Below are 20397 nucleotides of genomic sequence, written 5' to 3'. Positions count from 1 at the left end.
CCTTGCTTCTGAGGATTCTCGGTGCGGCTCGCTAGTCGTGTAGGTGAGGTCATTGAATTCCTGCATGGCATTGTTGTATTCCGATGTCATGGTCCACAAAACCCACATTTCCTCAGTCATTCCACTTCCATGGGTCAAACCTCCACTGCTTTTCAAGGATTTCATCAGTGTCTGCTCAATGACAAGGTCAGAGCTAAGGCCTGCCCAGGACTGGTTGCTGCGGCGGATGACATAGAAACCCCTGGAAAACTTATCATATACATCAGGGTGTCTGGTATCGAGTTGGCACATTTCTTGGAGGTAGAGATTTCAAGTAGTTAGCATTTGTTTAACACTATTGTAGTTGACTGATCATCTCAATATCAATGTTTTCCAAGACTCAAAAGTCTTTCAAGGTGTTTTGAAGCGTGGGTCAAACATCGTGATACACACCAAATTGAGTTTGGTGTACCGTTAAAGCCCTAGTAATCTCATAAAATCATGTATTCCATAACTATATAATTATGCCAGTGCAATTTAGACAAGTCCAATGAATTCATAGACCCAGAAAACATGAGGTTAGACACCAATATTACTTGGCTAGGTCACAAAATTAAAGAGTTAGCATATTTTAAGGACTTCCTGCCCATCTTGGACGCCATGTTGAAAATTACACCTTTCTAGAGGTCAAACTTTGGTAAACTTTTAGTATGTTACTAAAACACCTAATACTACAAGAAACACCTAATACTACAATAAATATCAGAGAAACCTTTTGTTTGAATTGTTTTGGGGTTAGGTGTTTTTTTTTCATATATGCAGCCGCCTATAGGGACTTTTTCAAAAGAGTAAGACGTTAGTTTTGGTTAGGTCTCATCCCCTCAGCACAATCCCAGAGCCAGGTTTGTTTCCCAGCCGCAGAGTAGAGAGAGAGAGAGGGACAACTTTCAGATGGATTGAACTCCTTCTCCTTCATTAAACCCACTATTTTGTGTCTGAGGAGTAAATGAAGGTAACAGTGATGTGGTGAGTTTGATGTTGTTCAGCAACGCAAAGGGACAGCAATATACTGTCTATACTAATGTGCAGACCGTCCCGCATGCACAGACCGCATGCACAGACCACTTTTTGGACTTCTTGTGACGTCACTTCCGGTGAGTGTATCGCGTTTTCAGAGTTGTTTGTTCGCTACTTTCTATCGTTAATCCACGAATTATACACACTATTTTCGCATCATGAACACAATAGTGAAAGTTTGATTGCTCCACAAACAATCCGGAGCCTCAAACCGCTCACTTTTCAGTATTTCGTGGATTCAACCCCCCCTCGCTCTCTAGCTCCAGCCTGAACTAGCCTAGCCTAGCCTAGCTGCTAGCGTCATGACTTGATCTCCCTCTGCCTTAACTTGCTCAAGTTGTCATATGTCGAGTCAGAACCCTGAGGCTCCTTCTCTGACGACAGGTGCGTTAAGTGCAGTGAAGTGGTAGCTTTGGTTGCCAGGGTAACGGAGTTAGAAGCGCGGATCTGCTGTTTAGAGGAGCTAAAGTCTAGCTATAGCCAGGTATTAGCTTCAGGTTTACCGGACCACGCTACAGGGCGTAGCATTAGCATTAACAGTGAACAGTGCCAGTAAGGCCGAGCCTAGTCGCTCAGTGTCTCCCGTGCAGCCGGGACTAGACCAGGAACAGAATAGGGACCAATTTGAGACAGTTCGGAGGGGACAAGGCGCTAAACGCCGAACCTTAACTAGAGATGCACCGATCCCAAAATTCTTGGCCGATACCAATTTCCGTTTTTTAAGGCGGTCGGACCTGCCAAAACCGATTTTTCCGATACCGATTTTCTATCTAGCCACTGATTTTCCCACAAACTCCCCAGTATTCTATATGTGAAAAAGGTGCATGTAAAGGACACACGTTTTATAATATAAATTGTAATTTATTTTGTGGAGAAATAGAAAAATAAATAACTATATATATAACAATAATATATATATATATATATATATACAGAACTATACTAACTAATATAAAGCCTGGAGAAGAGTGGGGGACACAGAGGAAAAAGGAGTCCATGTCTCCTGCAGAAGATGCAGCTCCAGTGGTTCCAGATTGAAATCAAATGAACTAATTTCATATAGTAATTTATACATTTGTAATTTTACACATTCTTTTGAATGAGCTGGAACCTTCTGCAGGAGGAGGTCCCAGAGCGCTGCCAGCACCTCCCTCTCAAAGCTGGAGGACTCTGGCTCCAGCACCTCCCTCTCAAAGCTGGAGGACTCTGGCTCCAGCACCTCCCTCTCAAAGCTGGAGGACTCTGGCTCCAGCACCTCCCTCTCAAAGCAGGAGGACTCTGGCTCCAGGTCCTCCCTCTCAAAGCTGGAGGACTCTGGCTCCAGCACCTCCCTCTCAAAGCTGGAGGACTCTGGCTCCAGCACCTCCCTCTCAAAGCAGGAGGACTCTGGCTCCAGCACCTCCCTCTCAAAGCAGGAGGACTCTGGCTCCAGCACCTCCCTCTCAAAGCAGGAGGACTCTGGCTCCAGCTCCTCCTCTCAAAGCTGGAGGACTCTGGCTCCAGCTCCTCCTCTCAAAGCAGGAGGACTCTGGCTCCAGGACCTCCCTCTCAAAGCTGGAGGACTCTGGCTCCAGCACCTCCCTCTCAAAGCTGGAGGACTCATGCTCCAGCACCTCCCTCTCAAAGCTGGAGGACTCTGGCTCCAGCACCTCCCTCTCAAAGCTGGAGGACTCTGGCTCCAGCACCTCCCTCTCAAAGCTGGAGGACTCTGGCTCCAGCACCTCCCTCTCAAAGCTGGAGGACTCTGGCTCCAGCACCTCTTCCTCGTGGTTCTACAAAAAAACACACATTGCAATTTAGATGACACAGGCTAAAAAAATAATTGTAATCCAACCAAATGCTTTTACACACCTGTGGGAGCAGCAGAAGGACCAGCATCACCTGAAGGAGCAGGAGCAGCAGGAGCAGCAGGAGCAGGAGCAACAGGAGCAGGAGCAGCTGGGGCAGGAGCAACAGGGGCAGGGGCAACAGGGGCAGGGGCAACAGGGGCAACAGGAGCAGGGGCAACAGGGGCAACAGGAGCAGGGGCAACAGGGGCAGGGGCAACAGGGGCAGGAGCAACAGGGGCAGGGGCAACAGGGGCAACAGGAGCAACAGGAGCAGGGGCAACAGGGGCAGGGGCAACAGGAGCAGGGGCAACAGGGGCAGGGGCAACAGGGGCAACAGGAGCAGGGGCAACAGGAGCAGGGGCAACAGGGGCAGGGGCAACAGGGGCAACAGGGGCAACAGGGGCAACAGGAGCAGGGGCAACAGGGGCAACAGGGGCAACAGGAGCAGGGGCAACAGGGGCAGGGGCAACAGGAGCAGGGGCAACAGGAGCAGGGGCAACAGGGGCAGGGGCAACAGGAGCAGGGGCAACAGGGGCAGGAGCAACAGGAGCAGGAGCAGCTGGGGCAGGAGCAACAGGGGCAACAGGGGCAACAGGGGCAACAGGAGCAGGGGCAACAGGGGCAGGGGCAACAGGAGCAGGGGCAACAGGAGCAGGGGCAACAGGAGCAGGGGACACAGGAGCAGGGGCAACAGGGGCAACAGGAGCAGGGGCAACAGGGGCAGGGGCAACAGGAGCAGGGGCAACAGGGGCAGGAGCAACAGGAGCAGGAGCAGCTGGGGCAGGAGCAACAGGGGCAGGGGCAACAGGGGCAACAGGAGCAGGGGCAACAGGGGCAGGAGCAACAGGAGCAGGGGCAACAGGAGCAGGGGCAACAGGAGCAGGGGCAACAGGGGCAACAGGAGCAGGGGCAACAGGGGCAGGGGCAACAGGAGCAGGGGCAACAGGAGCAGGAGCAACAGGAGCAGGGGCAACAGGAGCAGGGGCAACAGGGGCAGGGGCAACAGGAGCAGGGGCAACAGGAGCAGGGGCAACAGGAGCAGGGGCAACAGGGGCAACAGGAGCAGGGGCAACAGGAGCAGGGGCAACAGGGGCAACAGGAGCAGGGGCAACAGGGGCAGGGGCAACAGGAGCAGGGGCAACAGGAGCAGGAGCAACAGGGGCAGGGGCAGGAGCAACAGGAGCAGGAGCAACAGGGGCAGGAGCAACAGGAGCAGGAGCAGCTGGGGCAGGAGCAACAGGGGCAACAGGGGCAACAGGGGCAACAGGAGCAGGGGCAACAGGGGCAGGGGCAACAGGAGCAGGGGCAACAGGAGCAGGGGCAACAGGAGCAGGGGACACAGGAGCAGGGGCAACAGGGGCAACAGGAGCAGGGGCAACAGGGGCAGGGGCAACAGGAGCAGGGGCAACAGGGGCAGGAGCAACAGGAGCAGGAGCAGCTGGGGCAGGAGCAACAGGGGCAGGGGCAACAGGGGCAACAGGAGCAGGGGCAACAGGGGCAGGAGCAACAGGAGCAGGGGCAACAGGAGCAGGGGCAACAGGAGCAGGGGCAACAGGGGCAACAGGAGCAGGGGCAACAGGGGCAGGGGCAACAGGAGCAGGGGCAACAGGAGCAGGAGCAACAGGAGCAGGGGCAACAGGAGCAGGGGCAACAGGGGCAGGGGCAACAGGAGCAGGGGCAACAGGAGCAGGGGCAACAGGAGCAGGGGCAACAGGGGCAACAGGAGCAGGGGCAACAGGAGCAGGGGCAACAGGGGCAACAGGAGCAGGGGCAACAGGGGCAGGGGCAACAGGAGCAGGGGCAACAGGAGCAGGAGCAACAGGGGCAGGGGCAGGAGCAACAGGAGCAGGAGCAACAGGGGCAGGAGCAACAGGTGCAGGAGCAGCTGGGGCAGGAGCAACAGGGGCAGGGGCAGGAGCAACAGGAGCAGGAGTGGCAGGGGCAACAGGAGCAGGGGCAACAGGAGCAGGAGCAACAGGGGCAACAGGAGCAGGGGCAACAGGGGCAGGGGCAACAGGAGCAGGGGCAACAGGAGCAGGGGCAACAGGGGCAACAGGAGCAGGGGCAACAGGGGCAGGGGCAGGAGCAACAGGAGCAGGAGCAACAGGGGCAGGAGCAACAGGTGCAGGAGCAGCTGGGGCAGGAGCAACAGGGGCAGGGGCAGGAGCAACAGGAGCAGGAGTGGCAGGGGCAACAGGAGCAGGGGCAACAGGAGCAGCAGGGGCAGGAGCAATAGGAGCAGGGGCAACAGGGGCAACAGGAGCAGGGGCAACAGGGGCAGGGGCAACAGGAGCAGGGGCAACAGGAGCAGGGGCAACAGGAGCAGGGACAACAGGAGCAGGGGCAACAGGGGCAACAGGAGCAGGGGCAACAGGGGCAGGGGCAACAGGAGCAGGGGCAACAGGGGCAGGAGCAACAGGAGCAGGAGCAGCTGGGGCAGGAGCAACAGGGGCAGGGGCAACAGGGGCAACAGGAGCAGGGGCAACAGGGGCAGGAGCAACAGGAGCAGGGGCAACAGGAGCAGGGGCAACAGGAGCAGGGGCAACAGGGGCAACAGGAGCAGGGGCAACAGGGGCAGGGGCAACAGGAGCAGGGGCAACAGGAGCAGGAGCAACAGGAGCAGGGGCAACAGGAGCAGGGGCAACAGGGGCAGGGGCAACAGGAGCAGGGGCAACAGGAGCAGGGGCAACAGGAGCAGGGGCAACAGGAGCAGGGGCAACAGGGGCAACAGGAGCAGGGGCAACAGGAGCAGGGGCAACAGGGGCAGGGGCAACAGGAGCAGGGGCAACAGGAGCAGGAGCAACAGGAGCAGGGGCAACAGGGGCAGGGGCAACAGGGGCAACAGGGGCAACAGGAGCAGGGGCAACAGGGGCAACAGGGGCAACAGGAGCAGGGGCAACAGGGGCAGGGGCAACAGGAGCAGGGGCAACAGGGGCAGGGGCAACAGGAGCAGGGGCAACAGGAGCAGGGGCAACAGGGGCAGGGGCAACAGGAGCAGGGGCAACAGGGGCAGGAGCAACAGGAGCAGGAGCAGCTGGGGCAGGAGCAACAGGGGCAACAGGGGCAACAGGAGCAGGGGCAACAGGGGCAGGGGCAACAGGAGCAGGGGCAACAGGAGCAGGGGCAACAGGAGCAGGGGCAACAGGAGCAGGGGCAACAGGGGCAACAGGAGCAGGGGCAACAGGGGCAGGGGCAACAGGAGCAGGGGCAACAGGGGCAGGAGCAACAGGAGCAGGAGCAGCTGGGGCAGGAGCAACAGGGGCAGGGGCAACAGGGGCAACAGGAGCAGGGGCAACAGGGGCAGGAGCAGCTGGGGCAGGAGCAACAGGGGCAGGGGCAACAGGAGCAGGAGCAACAGGAGCAGGGGCAACAGGAGCAGGGGCAACAGGGGCAGGGGCAACAGGAGCAGGGGCAACAGGAGCAGGGGCAACAGGAGCAGGGGCAACAGGAGCAGGGGCAACAGGGGCAACAGGAGCAGGGGCAACAGGAGCAGGGGCAACAGGGGCAACAGGAGCAGGGGCAACAGGGGCAGGGGCAACAGGAGCAGTGGCAACAGGAGCAGGAGCAACAGGGGCAGGGGCAGGAGCAACAGGAGCAGGAGCAACAGGGGCAGGAGCAACAGGTGCAGGAGCAGCTGGGGCAGGAGCAACAGGGGCAGGGGCAGGAGCAACAGGAGCAGGAGTGGCAGGGGCAACAGGAGCAGGGGCAACAGGAGCAGGAGCAACAGGGGCAACAGGAGCAGGGGCAACAGGGGCAGGGGCAACAGGAGCAGGGGCAACAGGAGCAGGGGCAACAGGAGCAGGGGCAACAGGGGCAGGAGCAACAGGAGCAGGGGCAACAGGAGCAGGGGCAACAGGGGCAACAGGAGCAGGGGCAACAGGGGCAGGGGCAACAGGAGCAGGGGCAACAGGAGCAGGAGCAACAGGAGCAGGGGCAACAGGAGCAGGGGCAACAGGGGCAGGGGCAGGAGCAACAGGAGCAGGAGCAACAGGGGCAGGGGCAGGAGCAACAGGAGCAGGAGCAACAGGGGCAGGAGCAACAGGTGCAGGAGCAGCTGGGGCAGGAGCAACAGGGGCAGGGGCAGGAGCAACAGGAGCAGGAGTGGCAGGGGCAACAGGAGCAGGGGCAACAGGAGCAGCAGGGGCAGGAGCAATAGGAGCAGGGGCAACAGGGGCAACAGGAGCAGGGGCAACAGGGGCAGGGGCAACAGGAGCAGGGGCAACAGGAGCAGGGGCAACAGGGGCAACAGGAGCAGGGGCAACAGGGGCAGGGGCAACAGGAGCAGGGGCAACAGGAGCAGGGGCAACAGGAGCAGGGACAACAGGAGCAGGGGCAACAGGGGCAACAGGAGCAGGGGCAACAGGGGCAGGGGCAACAGGAGCAGGGGCAACAGGAGCAGGGGCAATAGGAGCAGGGGCAACAGGAGCAGGAGCAACAGGGGCAGGAGCAACAGGAGCAGGGGCAACAGGAGCAGGAGCAGCAGGGGCAGGAGCAACAGGAGCAGGGGCAACAGGGGCAACAGGAGCAGGGGCAACAGGAGCAGGGGCAACAGGGGCAACAGGAGCAGGGGCAACAGGGGCAGGGGCAACAGGAGCAGGGGCAACAGGAGCAGGGGCAACAGGAGCAGGGGCAACAGGGGCAACAGGAGCAGGGGCAACAGGGGCAGGGGCAACAGGAGCAGGGGCAACAGGAGCAGGGGCAACAGGAGCAGGGGCAACAGGGGCAACAGGAGCAGGGGCAACAGGGGCAGGGGCAACAGGAGCAGGGGCAACAGGAGCAGGGGCAACAGGAGCAGGGGCAACAGGGGCAACAGGAGCAGGGGCAACAGGGGCAGGGGCAACAGGAGCAGGGGCAACAGGAGCAGGAGCAACAGGAGCAGGGGCAACAGGAGCAGGGGCAACAGGGGCAGGGGCAACAGGAGCAGGGGCAACAGGAGCAGGGGCAACAGGAGCAGGGGCAACAGGGGCAACAGGAGCAGGGGCAACAGGGGCAACAGGAGCAGGAGCAACAGGGGCAGGGGCAGGAGCAACAGGGGCAGGAGCAACAGGTGCAGGAGCAGCTGGGGCAGGAGCAACAGGAGCAGGAGTGGCAGGGGCAACAGGAGCAGGGGCAACAGGAGCAGGAGCAGCAGGGGCAGGAGCAATAGGAGCAGGGGCAACAGGAGCAGGGGCAACAGGAGCAGGGGCAACAGGGGCAACAGGAGCAGGGGCAACAGGGGCAGGGGCAACAGGAGCAGGGGCAACAGGGGCAACAGGAGCAGGGGCAAATGGGGCAGGGGCAACAGGAGCAGGGGCAGCAGGAGCAACAGGGGCAGGGGCAGGAGCAACAGGAGCAGGAGCAACAGGGGCAGGAGCAACAGGTGCAGGGGCAGGAGCAACAGGAGCAGGAGTGGCAGGGGCAACAGGAGCAGGGGCAACAGGAGCAGCAGGGGCAGGAGCAATAGGAGCAGGGGCAACAGGGGCAACAGGAGCAGGGGCAACAGGGGCAGGGGCAACAGGAGCAGGGGCAACAGGGGCAGGGGCAACAGGAGCAGGGGCAACAGGGGCAACAGGAGCAGGGGCAACAGGGGCAGGGGCAACAGGAGCAGGGGCAACAGGAGCAGGGGCAACAGGAGCAGGAGCAACAGGGGCAGGAGCAACAGGAGCAGGGGCAACAGGGGCAGGGGCAACAGGAGCAGGAGCAACAGGGGCAGGAGCAACAGGAGCAGGGGCAACAGGAGCAGGAGCAGGGGCAACAGGGGCAGGGGCAACAGGAGCAGGGGCAACAGGAGCAGGGGCAACAGGAGCAGGAGCGGCAGGGGCAGGAGCAACAGGAGCAGGGGCAACAGGGGCAACAGGAGCAGGGGCAACAGGGGCAGGGGCAACAGGAGCAGGGGCAACAGGAGCAGGAGCAACAGGAGCAGGAGCAACAGGGGCAGGAGCAGCTGGGGCAGGAGCAACAGGGGCAGGGGCAGGAGCAACAGGAGCAGGAGTGGCAGGGGCAACAGGAGCAGGGGCAACAGGAGCAGGAGCAACAGGGGCAACAGGAGCAGGGGCAACAGGGGCAGGGGCAGGAGCAACAGGAGCAGGAGCAACAGGGGCAGGAGCAACAGGGGCAGGGGCAGGAGCAACAGGAGCAGGAGCAACAGGGGCAGGAGCAACAGGTGCAGGAGCAGCTGGGGCAGGAGCAACAGGGGCAGGGGCAGGAGCAACAGGAGCAGGAGTGGCAGGGGCAACAGGAGCAGGGGCAACAGGAGCAGCAGGGGCAGGAGCAATAGGAGCAGGGGCAACAGGGGCAACAGGAGCAGGGGCAACAGGGGCAGGGGCAACAGGAGCAGGGGCAACAGGAGCAGGGGCAACAGGGGCAACAGGAGCAGGGGCAACAGGGGCAGGGGCAACAGGAGCAGGGGCAACAGGAGCAGGGGCAACAGGAGCAGGGACAACAGGAGCAGGGGCAACAGGGGCAACAGGAGCAGGGGCAACAGGGGCAGGGGCAACAGGAGCAGGGGCAACAGGAGCAGGGGCAACAGGAGCAGGGGCAACAGGAGCAGGAGCAGCAGGGGCAGGAGCAACAGGAGCAGGGGCAACAGGGGCAACAGGAGCAGGGGCAACAGGAGCAGGGGCAACAGGGGCAACAGGAGCAGGGGCAACAGGGGCAGGGGCAACAGGAGCAGGGGCAACAGGAGCAGGGGCAACAGGAGCAGGGGCAACAGGGGCAACAGGAGCAGGGGCAACAGGGGCAGGGGCAACAGGAGCAGGGGCAACAGGAGCAGGGGCAACAGGAGCAGGGGCAACAGGGGCAGGGGCAACAGGAGCAGGGGCAACAGGAGCAGGGGCAACAGGAGCAGGGGCAACAGGAGCAGGGGCAACAGGGGCAGGAGCAACAGGAGCAGGGGCAACAGGGGCAACAGGAGCAGGGGCAACAGGGGCAGGGGCAACAGGAGCAGGGGCAACAGGAGCAGGAGCAACAGGGGCAACAGGAGCAGGGGCAACAGGGGCAGGGGCAACAGGAGCAGGGGCAACAGGAGCAGGAGCAACAGGGGCAGGAGCAACAGGAGCAGGGGCAACAGGAGCAGGGGCAACAGGGGCAGGGGCAACAGGAGCAGGGGCAACAGGAGCAGGGGCAACAGGAGCAGGGGCAACAGGGGCAACAGGAGCAGGGGCAACAGGGGCAGGAGCAACAGGGGCAGGGGCAGGAGCAACAGGGGCAGGAGCAACAGGTGCAGGAGCAGCTGGGGCAGGAGCAACAGGAGCAGGAGTGGCAGGGGCAACAGGAGCAGGGGCAACAGGAGCAGGAGCAGCAGGGGCAGGAGCAATAGGAGCAGGGGCAACAGGAGCAGGGGCAACAGGAGCAGGGGCAACAGGGGCAACAGGAGCAGGGGCAACAGGGGCAGGGGCAACAGGAGCAGGGGCAACAGGAGCAGGGGCAACAGGAGCAGGGGCAACAGGGGCAACAGGAGCAGGGGCAAATGGGGCAGGGGCAACAGGAGCAGGGGCAGCAGGAGCAACAGGGGCAGGGGCAGGAGCAACAGGAGCAGGAGCAACAGGGGCAGGAGCAACAGGTGCAGGAGCAGCTGGGGCAGGAGCAACAGGGGCAGGGGCAGGAGCAACAGGAGCAGGAGTGGCAGGGGCAACAGGAGCAGGGGCAACAGGAGCAGCAGGGGCAGGAGCAATAGGAGCAGGGGCAACAGGGGCAACAGGAGCAGGGGCAACAGGGGCAGGGGCAACAGGAGCAGGGGCAACAGGAGCAGGGGCAACAGGAGCAGGGGCAACAGGAGCAGGGGCAACAGGGGCAACAGGAGCAGGGGCAACAGGGGCAGGGGCAACAGGAGCAGGGGCAACAGGAGCAGGGGCAACAGGAGCAGGAGCAACAGGGGCAGGAGCAACAGGAGCAGGGGCAACAGGGGCAGGGGCAACAGGAGCAGGGGCAACAGGAGCAGGAGCAGGGGCAACAGGGGCAGGGGCAACAGGAGCAGGGGCAACAGGAGCAGGGGCAACAGGAGCAGGAGCGGCAGGGGCAGGAGCAACAGGAGCAGGGGCAACAGGGGCAACAGGAGCAGGGGCAACAGGGGCAGGGGCAACAGGAGCAGGGGCAACAGGAGCAGGAGCAACAGGAGCAGGAGCAACAGGGGCAGGAGCAGCTGGGGCAGGAGCAACAGGGGCAGGGGCAGGAGCAACAGGAGCAGGAGTGGCAGGGGCAACAGGAGCAGGGGCAACAGGAGCAGGAGCAACAGGGGCAACAGGAGCAGGGGCAACAGGGGCAGGGGCAACAGGAGCAGGGGCAACAGGAGCAGGGGCAACAGGAGCAGGGGCAACAGGGGCAACAGGAGCAGGGGCAACAGGAGCAGGGGCAACAGGAGCAGGGGCAACAGGAGCAGGGGCAACAGGAGCAGGGGCAGGAGCAACAGGAGCAGGAGCAACAGGGGCAGGAGCAACAGGGGCAGGAGCAACAGGGGCAGGAGCAACAGGTGCAGGAGCAGCTGGGGCAGGAGCAACAGGGGCAGGGGCAGGAGCAACAGGAGCAGGAGTGGCAGGGGCAACAGGAGCAGGGGCAACAGGAGCAGCAGGGGCAGGAGCAATAGGGGCAACAGGAGCAGGGGCAACAGGGGCAGGGGCAACAGGAGCAGGGGCAACAGGAGCAGGGGCAACAGGGGCAACAGGAGCAGGGGCAACAGGGGCAGGGGCAACAGGAGCAGGGGCAACAGGAGCAGGGGCAACAGGAGCAGGGACAACAGGAGCAGGGGCAACAGGGGCAACAGGAGCAGGGGCAACAGGGGCAGGGGCAACAGGAGCAGGGGCAACAGGAGCAGGGGCAACAGGAGCAGGGGCAACAGGAGCAGGAGCAGCAGGGGCAGGAGCAACAGGAGCAGGGGCAACAGGGGCAACAGGAGCAGGGGCAACAGGAGCAGGGGCAACAGGGGCAACAGGAGCAGGGGCAACAGGGGCAGGGGCAACAGGAGCAGGGGCAACAGGAGCAGGGGCAACAGGAGCAGGGGCAACAGGGGCAACAGGAGCAGGGGCAACAGGGGCAGGGGCAACAGGAGCAGGGGCAACAGGAGCAGGAGCAACAGGAGCAGGAGCAACAGGAGCAGGGGCAACAGGAGCAGGGGCAACAGGGGCAGGGGCAACAGGAGCAGGGGCAACAGGGGCAACAGGAGCAGGGGCAACAGGGGCAACAGGAGCAGGGGCAACAGGGGCAGGAGCAACAGGGGCAGGGGCAGGAGCAACAGGGGCAGGAGCAACAGGTGCAGGAGCAGCTGGGGCAGGAGCAACAGGAGCAGGAGCAACAGGAGCAGGAGTGGCAGGGGCAACAGGAGCAGGGGCAACAGGAGCAGGAGCAGCAGGGGCAGGAGCAATAGGAGCAGGGGCAACAGGGGCAGGGGCAACAGGGGCAACAGGAGCAGGGGCAACAGGGGCAGGGGCAACAGGAGCAGGGGCAACAGGGGCAGGGGCAACAGGAGCAGGGGCAACAGGGGCAGGAGCAACAGGAGCAGGAGCAGCTGGGGCAGGAGCAACAGGGGCAACAGGGGCAACAGGGGCAACAGGAGCAGGGGCAACAGGGGCAACAGGAGCAGGGGCAACAGGGGCAGGGGCAACAGGAGCAGGGGCAACAGGGGCAACAGGAGCAGGGGCAACAGGGGCAGGGGCAACAGGAGCAGGGGCAACAGGAGCAGGGGCAACAGGGGCAGGGGCAACAGGAGCAGGGGCAGCAGGGGCAGGAGCAACAGGGGCAGGAGTGGCAGGGAGGGCTGAAGGCAAATCCAGATCTTAAAGAACATTGTACTGCAGTTATATTTGAGCCCAGTACATTTACTGCAATATTATTCAAACTTTTACTATTATAATACAGTTTATTAAATGAGGCACATTTATGTTTCAATATCATTTTACAGTTTCATCAGCTCTGAAAACTTCACACACTCACTAGAAGCACAATGACCTGAGCACTATAGATTCTAGAGCACTATAGATTCTAGAGCACTATAGATTCTAGAGCACTATAGATTCTAGAGCACTATAGATTCTAGTGCACTATAGATTCTAGTGCACTATAGATTCTAGAGCACTATAGATTCTAGAGCACTATAGATTCTAGAGCACTATAGATTCTAGAGCACTATAGATTCTAGTGCACTATAGATTCTAGTGCACTATAGATTCTAGAGCACTATAGATTCTAGAGCACTATAGATTCTAGTGCACTATAGATTCTAGAGCACTATAGATTCTAGAGCACTATAGATTCTAGAGCACTATAGATTCTAGTGCACTATAGATTCTAGAGCACTATAGATTCTAGTGCACTATAGATTCTAGTGCACTATAGATTCTAGAGCACTATAGATTCTAGTGCACTATAGATTCTAGAGCACTATAGATTCTAGAGCACTATAGATTCTAGAGCACTATAGATTCTAGAGCACTATAGATTCTAGTGCACTATAGATTCTAGAGCACTATAGATTCTAGAGCACTATAGATTCTAGTGCACTATAGATTCTAGAGCACTATAGATTCTAGAGCACTATAGATTCTAGAGCACTATAGATTCTAGAGCACTATAGATTCTAGAGCACTATAGATTCTAGTGCACTATAGATTCTAGAGCACTATAGATTCTAGAGCACTATAGATTCTAGTGCACTATAGATTCTAGTGCACTATAGATTCTAGAGCACTATAGATTCTAGTGCACTATAGATTCTAGAGCACTATAGATTCTAGAGCACTATAGATTCTAGTGCACTATAGATTCTAGTGCACTATAGATTCTAGAGCACTATAGATTCTAGAGCACTATAGATTCTAGTGCACTATAGATTCTAGAGCACTATAGATTCTAGTGCACTATAGATTCTAGTGCACTATAGATTCTAGAGCACTATAGATTCTAGTGCACTATAGATTCTAGAGCACTATAGATTCTAGAGCACTATAGATTCTAGAGCACTATAGATTCTAGTGCACTATAGATTCTAGAGCACTATAGATTCTAGAGCACTATAGATTCTAGAGCACTATAGATTCTAGAGCACTATAGATTCTAGAGCACTATAGATTCTAGTGCACTATAGATTCTAGAGCACTATAGATTCTAGAGCACTATAGATTCTAGTGCACTATAGATTCTAGAGCACTATAGATTCTAGTGCACTATAGATTCTAGAGCACTATAGATTCTAGAGCACTATAGATTCTAGAGCACAATTAAATAGTCTTGACATTAAATTGTCGTCACTCATTTCACTGTTGGAGTCAGTAATTTAAGTTTTGTATCTACGTCATGTTTGTCTCAAATGCATCAAAGTCTTTTTAAAGTCTCATTTCAGGAGGATGAGATCTCTTGTTAGCATTAGCTCGTAGCCTAGCTCTCTGCTAGTTGAGCAGAACAACAACAACTAACTCTTCTGACAGCCCTGCTGCTGCTTCTTCTGTCTCCTTCATGTGTCCCTTCTCTTCTGCACATGTCCTCTGTCTTCTGTCTCCTTCATGTGTCCCTTCTCTTCTGCACATGTCCTCTGTCTTCTGTCTCCTTCATGTGTCCCGACTCTTCTGCACATGTCCTCTGTCTTCTGTCTCCTTCATGTGTCCCGACTCTTCTGCACATGTCCTCTGTCTTCTGTCTCCTTCATGTGTCCCGACTCTTCTGCAGATAACTCTGAATAAACACATGAACTCTTCATGTGTTTATTCAGAACACATGAACACCAGCGCAAATTATTTTGACGCATCAAATATCAACACGTAGATTGTAATCGTCTCAAAGTTATAATAACTGACCCACAGTCCAGTCTCCTCTGATCCTCCTCCAGGCTCGTCCTTCTTGTGTTCCACCAAAGTTGAAAAAATCTGAACTTTTCTGCCACGAACGATTTTAACGCTTTGAAGCTTACGCCTGTCAAAGCGGACGCGCGTTTACATAGACTTTGAATGTAAACTGGACACTTTGGCCGCCGCGCTCTGAAAGAGTCTTGTAGTTTTTAGCTGTTTTGCTCTGGACGCGTTGAGCTGCTGCGCACCGCGCATGCGCGCATGCGGGTCAGTTTGGATCGGCCGAAAACCGACAATTACGTCATGGACCGGCCGGTCACCAATTCTGGCCGATACGATTCAAAACCGTCTTTTTTAATTGGCGGCCGATTGATCAGAGGCCCCGCCCTCAGAGGCCCCGCCCTCAGCTGCTTTAAATCCTATTTATCTGATATATACCAGTTTGTTCATGTAAACCAGAGCTCCTCCCCTTGTTCTAAAGTAACTTACGGTGTGCCTCAGGGGTCAGTACTGGGTCCAGTTCTGTTTACTCTTTATATGCTGCCATTAGGTCACATGATCAGGTCACATGACATTAACTTCCACTGCTCTGCAGACGACACTCAGCTGTATTTATCAATGAACCTGATCAGAGCGATCAAGGAGACAGACTTAGTGTGAAGGAGATAAAAACCTGGAGGACACTAAAACTGAGTCCAGATGAAAAAACTGAACCTTTTTCTATTTTTTTTTACAATGGAACTCTCCTGGACGAATGAGGGATTGGCTACTATTTTTTTATTGCTAAAATTGGACTGTTGATGTTTGCACCGGGAGCTGGTGGTTGGACTGAGTGACAGCTGTGTTCTGCTCATAGCTCACTCGCAAATTTGCGCCTCTAGCTGTCAATCCTCTCTCTCTCTCTCTCTCTCTCTCTCTCTGTCTCTCTCTCTTCCTCTCTCTCTCTCTCTCTCTTCCTCTCTCTCTCTCTCTCTCTCTCTTCCTCTCTCTCTCTCTCTCTCTCTCTCTCTCTCTGTCTCTCTCTCTTCCTCTCTCTCTCTCTCTCTCTCTTCCTCTCTCTCTCTCTCTCTCTCTCTCTCTTCCTCTCTCTCTCTCTCTCTGTCTCTCTCTCTCTCTCTCTCTCTCTCTCTCTCTTCCTCTCTCTCTCTCTCTCTCTCTCTCCTCTCTCTCTCTCTCTCTCTCTTCCTCTCTCTCTCTCTCTCTCTCTCTCTCTCTCTGTCTCTCTCTCTTCCTCTCTCTCTCTCTCTCTCTTCCTCTCTCTCTCTCTCTCTCTCTCTTCCTCTCTCTCTCTCTCTCTCTCTCTCTCTCTGTCTCTCTCTCTTCCTCTCTCTCTCTCTCTCTCTTTCCTCTCTCTCTCTCTCTCTCTCTCTTCCTCTCTCTCTCTCTCTTCCTCTCTCTCTCTCTGTCTCTCTCTCTCTCTCTTCCTCTCTCTTCCTTTCTCTTCCTCTCTCTCTCTCTCTCTGTCTCTCTCTCTCTCTCTTCCTCTCTCTTCCTTTCTCTTTCTCTATAGTTGCAGTTCATCTGTTTTTAGTCTGGTTTAGTTTCAGTGTTTCTCAGCAGCACAAGCTAACAAAACTAACAAGGCTAACATGGCCCAGAAGTAGATTCTCGCAACCACTTTGCATCGAAAGGGGGAGACAATAATCAGTTATTGCTCATGATGTCTGATATAATAAATGCAGAGTGATATGGTGTCTTTATGAGCTGAAATGATCGCTGCCATTGGTCCGTCCGAGGGAGGAGTAACCGAACCACGCATGGATGAAGTCAAGCCACGTGTTTCAGATAATGCAGACGATCTTGCTCCAGATATTCCATACGAGGTTCATCAAAAACGGTAAAAGTTCCAACACATCTGTGAAGAGCTCAGACATGGGTTCTCTTTCCCTGCGATTCTTCTGGTGACTTTTGAAGGTAAAAAACCATGTGCTCAGAACACCGGGAGAAGCAGAGGTGCTCCTCAGAACACCAGGAGAAGCAGAGGTGCTCCTCAGAACACCAGGAGAAGCAGAGGTGCTCCTCAGAACACCAGGAGAAGCAGAGGTGCTCCTCAGAACACCAGGAGAAGCAGAGGTGCTCCTCAGAACACCAGGAGAAGCAGAGGTGCTCCTCAGAACACCGGGAGAAGCAGAGGTGCTCCTCAGAACACCGGGAGAAGCAGAGGTGCTCCTCAGAACACCAGGAGAAACAGAGGTGCTCCTCAGAACACCAGGAGAAGCAGAGGTGCTCCTCAGAACACCAGGAGAAGCAGAGGTGCTCCTCAGAACACCAGGAGGAGCAGAGGTGCTCCTCAGAACACCAGGAGAAGCAGAGGTGCTCCTCAGAACACCAGGAGAAGCAGAGGTGCTCCTCAGAACACCAGGAGAAGAAGAGGTGCTCCTCAGAACACCGGGAGAAGCAGAGGTGCTCCTCAGAACACCAGGAGAAGCAGAGGTGCTCCTCAGAACACCGGGAGAAGCAGAGGTGCTCCTCAGAACACCAGGAGAAGCAGAGGTGCTCCTCAGGAAGATGCAAAACACAGAGAACTAAACAACACGAGAGATAGAGGCACCAGAGTGGGGCATGTGAGTTATGGTTACATGATGATACATTTCTGTTGTTGTTCTGTTGATGACATGATTTGTTTTTAACACCAGACTTTAAGCTCCATGTTGGCTGTCTGCTTTTGTACAAAAACTCTGGGACTAAACACATCTACTCATCGATTTGTGGAAAATTGTAAAATACATGCAGAGTGCAGGGGGTGTGGTGAGTTAATGAGGTCAAATATCCAGTCCTTTCAGTGGATTTGGTGCCACGCGTGCCTGGGGAGTTACTTTTGAGGGGGCTTCATTAGGATTGGACTTCACTCCATTTTACAACCCTTTATCTGCTTCCTGCTTCTGAAGACTGCAGACGCTTTCTCGCTCGCTCCAGCTATCGCTGCTTTCCTTATTTATTTTGCTTTTTAATCCGTTTTTGTCGTCCAAACATTTTTTCTTATGACTTTTTCAAGTAAACCAAGGATTTTAAGAACATTTTTACAGTTTTAACGACATATCTGACGCCAGCGACATGTCCGGGAGAAGAAGAGAGAAAGACTGTGAACGCTGTCGGAAATATCAACAAGAAATTAGTGAGCTGAAAACACGGATATTTGTTTTGGAATCTAAAAAAGTTCTTCACGATACAATTCCAGTGTCCGATGGTAAGAAGAGCACATTCTTTAAAAGAAAAACTGCTAATTTCAACCTAAACTGCAGTGACTCTGTGACGTTTCCAAAACTGTCTCAAAACCAGAAAGACCAGGATGTATCTTGGATCAAACTTGGGGCAAAGACTAAACATAAAGTCACCTAAAATACAGCTCAAAAACAGATTTTTACAACTTTCAGAGACGGAATTAAAGGAAAAAAGGAAAAATGTAATACGTGATGTAGCCCAAATACAGCAAGGAGGATCTGTGCCAAGCGTCAAGGTCACTCAGACACAGACACTGCTGATTGGAGACAAGGCGATAAGTCACATGACGCATGAAAATATCAACACACATTCTTTTCCCAGCGCCACTGTTTCTGAGATGACGTCACTCCTTCATCATGTCTGAACATGGAGGAGTGAAGCAGCTGATTGTGCTCGTGGTGCAGTCGACATGCGGCGAGAACAGACTGAAGTTTAGAAAAGAGACTTCAAGTTATTTCACGTTCTGAAGAAATGGAAATCAAAACATTCATAAGTTGAACTGTTCTAAACATCGACAGGAAGAGAAACAAGTTTAGCTGCTTCAGCTGAACACATGGCTGTCCAAAGAGTGTGCAGAGGAGGGGTGAGGGTGCAGAGGAGGGGTGAGGGTGCGGAGGAGGGGTGAGGGTGCAGAGGAGGAGTGAGAGTGCAGAGGAGGGGTGAGGGTGCAGAGGAGGAGTGAGGGTGCAGAGGAGGGGTGAGGGTGCAGAGGAGGAGTGAGAGTGCAGAGGAGGGGTGAGGGTGCAGAGGAGGAGTGAGGGTGCAGAGGAGGAGTGAGAGTGCAGAGGTGGAGTGAGGGTGCAGAGGTGGAGTGAGGGTGCAGAGGAGGGGTGAGGGTGCAGAGGAGGGGTGAGGGTGCAGAGGAGGAGTGAGAGTGCAGAGGAGTGAGAGTGCAGAGGAGGAGTGAGAGTGCAGAGGAGGAGTGAGAGTGCAGAGGTGGAGTGAGGGTGCAGAGGTGGAGTGAGGGTGCAGAGGAGGGGTGAGGGTGCAGAGGAGGAGTGAGAGTGCAGAGGAGGGGTGAGGGTGCAGAGGAGGAGTGAGGGTGCAGAGGAGGAGTGAGAGTGCAGAGGTGGAGTGAGGGTGCAGAGGTGGAGTGAGGGTGCAGAGGAGGGGTGAGGGTGCAGAGGAGGGGTGAGGGTGCAGAGGAGGAGTGAGAGTGCAGAGGAGTGAGAGTGCAGAGGAGGAGTGAGAGTGCAGAGGAGGAGTGAGAGTGCAGAGGTGGAGTGAGGGTGCAGAGGTGGAGTGAGGGTGCAGAGGAGGGGTGAGGGTGCAGAGGAGGGGTGAGGGTGCAGAGGAGGAGTGAGGGTGCAGAGGAGGAGTGAGGGTGCAGAGGTGGAGTGAGGGTGCAGAGGTGGAGTGAGGGTGCAGAGGAGGGGTGAGGGTGCAGAGGAGGAGTGAGGGTGCAGAGGAGGTGTGAGGGTGCAGAGGTGGAGTGAGGGTGCAGAGGTGGAGTGAGGGTGCAGAGGTGGGGTGAGGGTGCAGAGGTGGAGTGAGGGTGCAGAGGAGGAGTGAGGGTGCAGAGGAGGAGTGAGGGTGCAGAGGAGGAGTGAGGGTGCAGAGGTGGAGTGAGGGTGCAGAGGTGGAGTGAGGGTGCAGAGGAGGGGTGAGGGTGCAGAGGAGGGGTGAGGGTGCAGAGGAGGAGTGAGGGTGCAGAGGAGGAGTGAGGGTGCAGAGGAGGAGTGAGGGTGCAGAGGAGGTGTGAGGGTGCAGAGGTGGAGTGAGGGTGCAGAGGAGGAGTGAGGGTGCAGAGGAGGTGTGAGGGTGCAGAGGAGGGGTGAGGGTGCAGAGGAGGAGTGAGAGTGCAGAGGAGGGGTGAGGGTGCAGAGGAGGAGTGAGGGTGCAGAGGAGGGGTGAGGGTGCAGAGGAGGAGTGAGAGTGCAGAGGAGGGGTGAGGGTGCAGAGGAGGAGTGAGGGTGCAGAGGAGGAGTGAGAGTGCAGAGGTGGAGTGAGGGTGCAGAGGTGGAGTGAGGGTGCAGAGGAGGGGTGAGGGTGCAGAGGAGGGGTGAGGGTGCAGAGGAGGAGTGAGAGTGCAGAGGAGTGAGAGTGCAGAGGAGGAGTGAGAGTGCAGAGGAGGAGTGAGAGTGCAGAGGTGGAGTGAGGGTGCAGAGGTGGAGTGAGGGTGCAGAGGAGGGGTGAGGGTGCAGAGGAGGAGTGAGAGTGCAGAGGAGGGGTGAGGGTGCAGAGGAGGAGTGAGGGTGCAGAGGAGGAGTGAGAGTGCAGAGGTGGAGTGAGGGTGCAGAGGTGGAGTGAGGGTGCAGAGGAGGGGTGAGAGTGCAGAGGAGTGAGAGTGCAGAGGAGGAGTGAGAGTGCAGAGGAGTGAGAGTGCAGAGGTGGAGTGAGGGTGCAGAGGTGGAGTGAGGGTGCAGAGGAGGGGTGAGGGTGCAGAGGAGGGGTGAGGGTGCAGAGGAGGAGTGAGGGTGCAGAGGAGGAGTGAGGGTGCAGAGGTGGAGTGAGGGTGCAGAGGTGGAGTGAGGGTGCAGAGGAGGGGTGAGGGTGCAGAGGAGGAGTGAGGGTGCAGAGGAGGTGTGAGGGTGCAGAGG

At 56.9% G+C, this 20397-nt stretch overlaps 2 protein-coding genes across 3 annotated transcripts in view; one reads left to right on the top strand and one right to left on the bottom strand.

Annotated features, from left to right (window-relative positions):
- LOC140359293 (dual specificity calcium/calmodulin-dependent 3',5'-cyclic nucleotide phosphodiesterase 1A-like) overlaps positions 1-20397 on the top strand; it is a 268008-nt gene that overhangs the window by 39860 nt on the left and 207751 nt on the right. The window lies entirely within an intron of this gene.
- On the bottom strand, positions 1357-9154 carry LOC140359130 (uncharacterized; the record flags this gene model as incomplete). The annotated part of the gene is made up of 4 exons (XM_072443998.1): positions 1357-1530; positions 5081-5919; positions 6409-7054; positions 8465-9154. Coding segments are annotated over 4 exons (2349 nt in total), but the record flags the coding sequence as incomplete, so codon positions are not given.

Source organism: Eucyclogobius newberryi, unplaced genomic scaffold (genome assembly GCF_026437365.1).
Source record: "Eucyclogobius newberryi isolate DKJ021-1_F unplaced genomic scaffold, fEucNew1.0.hap1 SCAF_14, whole genome shotgun sequence".
NCBI classification, from domain to species: Eukaryota; Metazoa; Chordata; class Actinopteri; order Gobiiformes; family Gobiidae; genus Eucyclogobius; species Eucyclogobius newberryi.
This window is presented reverse-complemented; position numbering and strand designations above follow the sequence as displayed.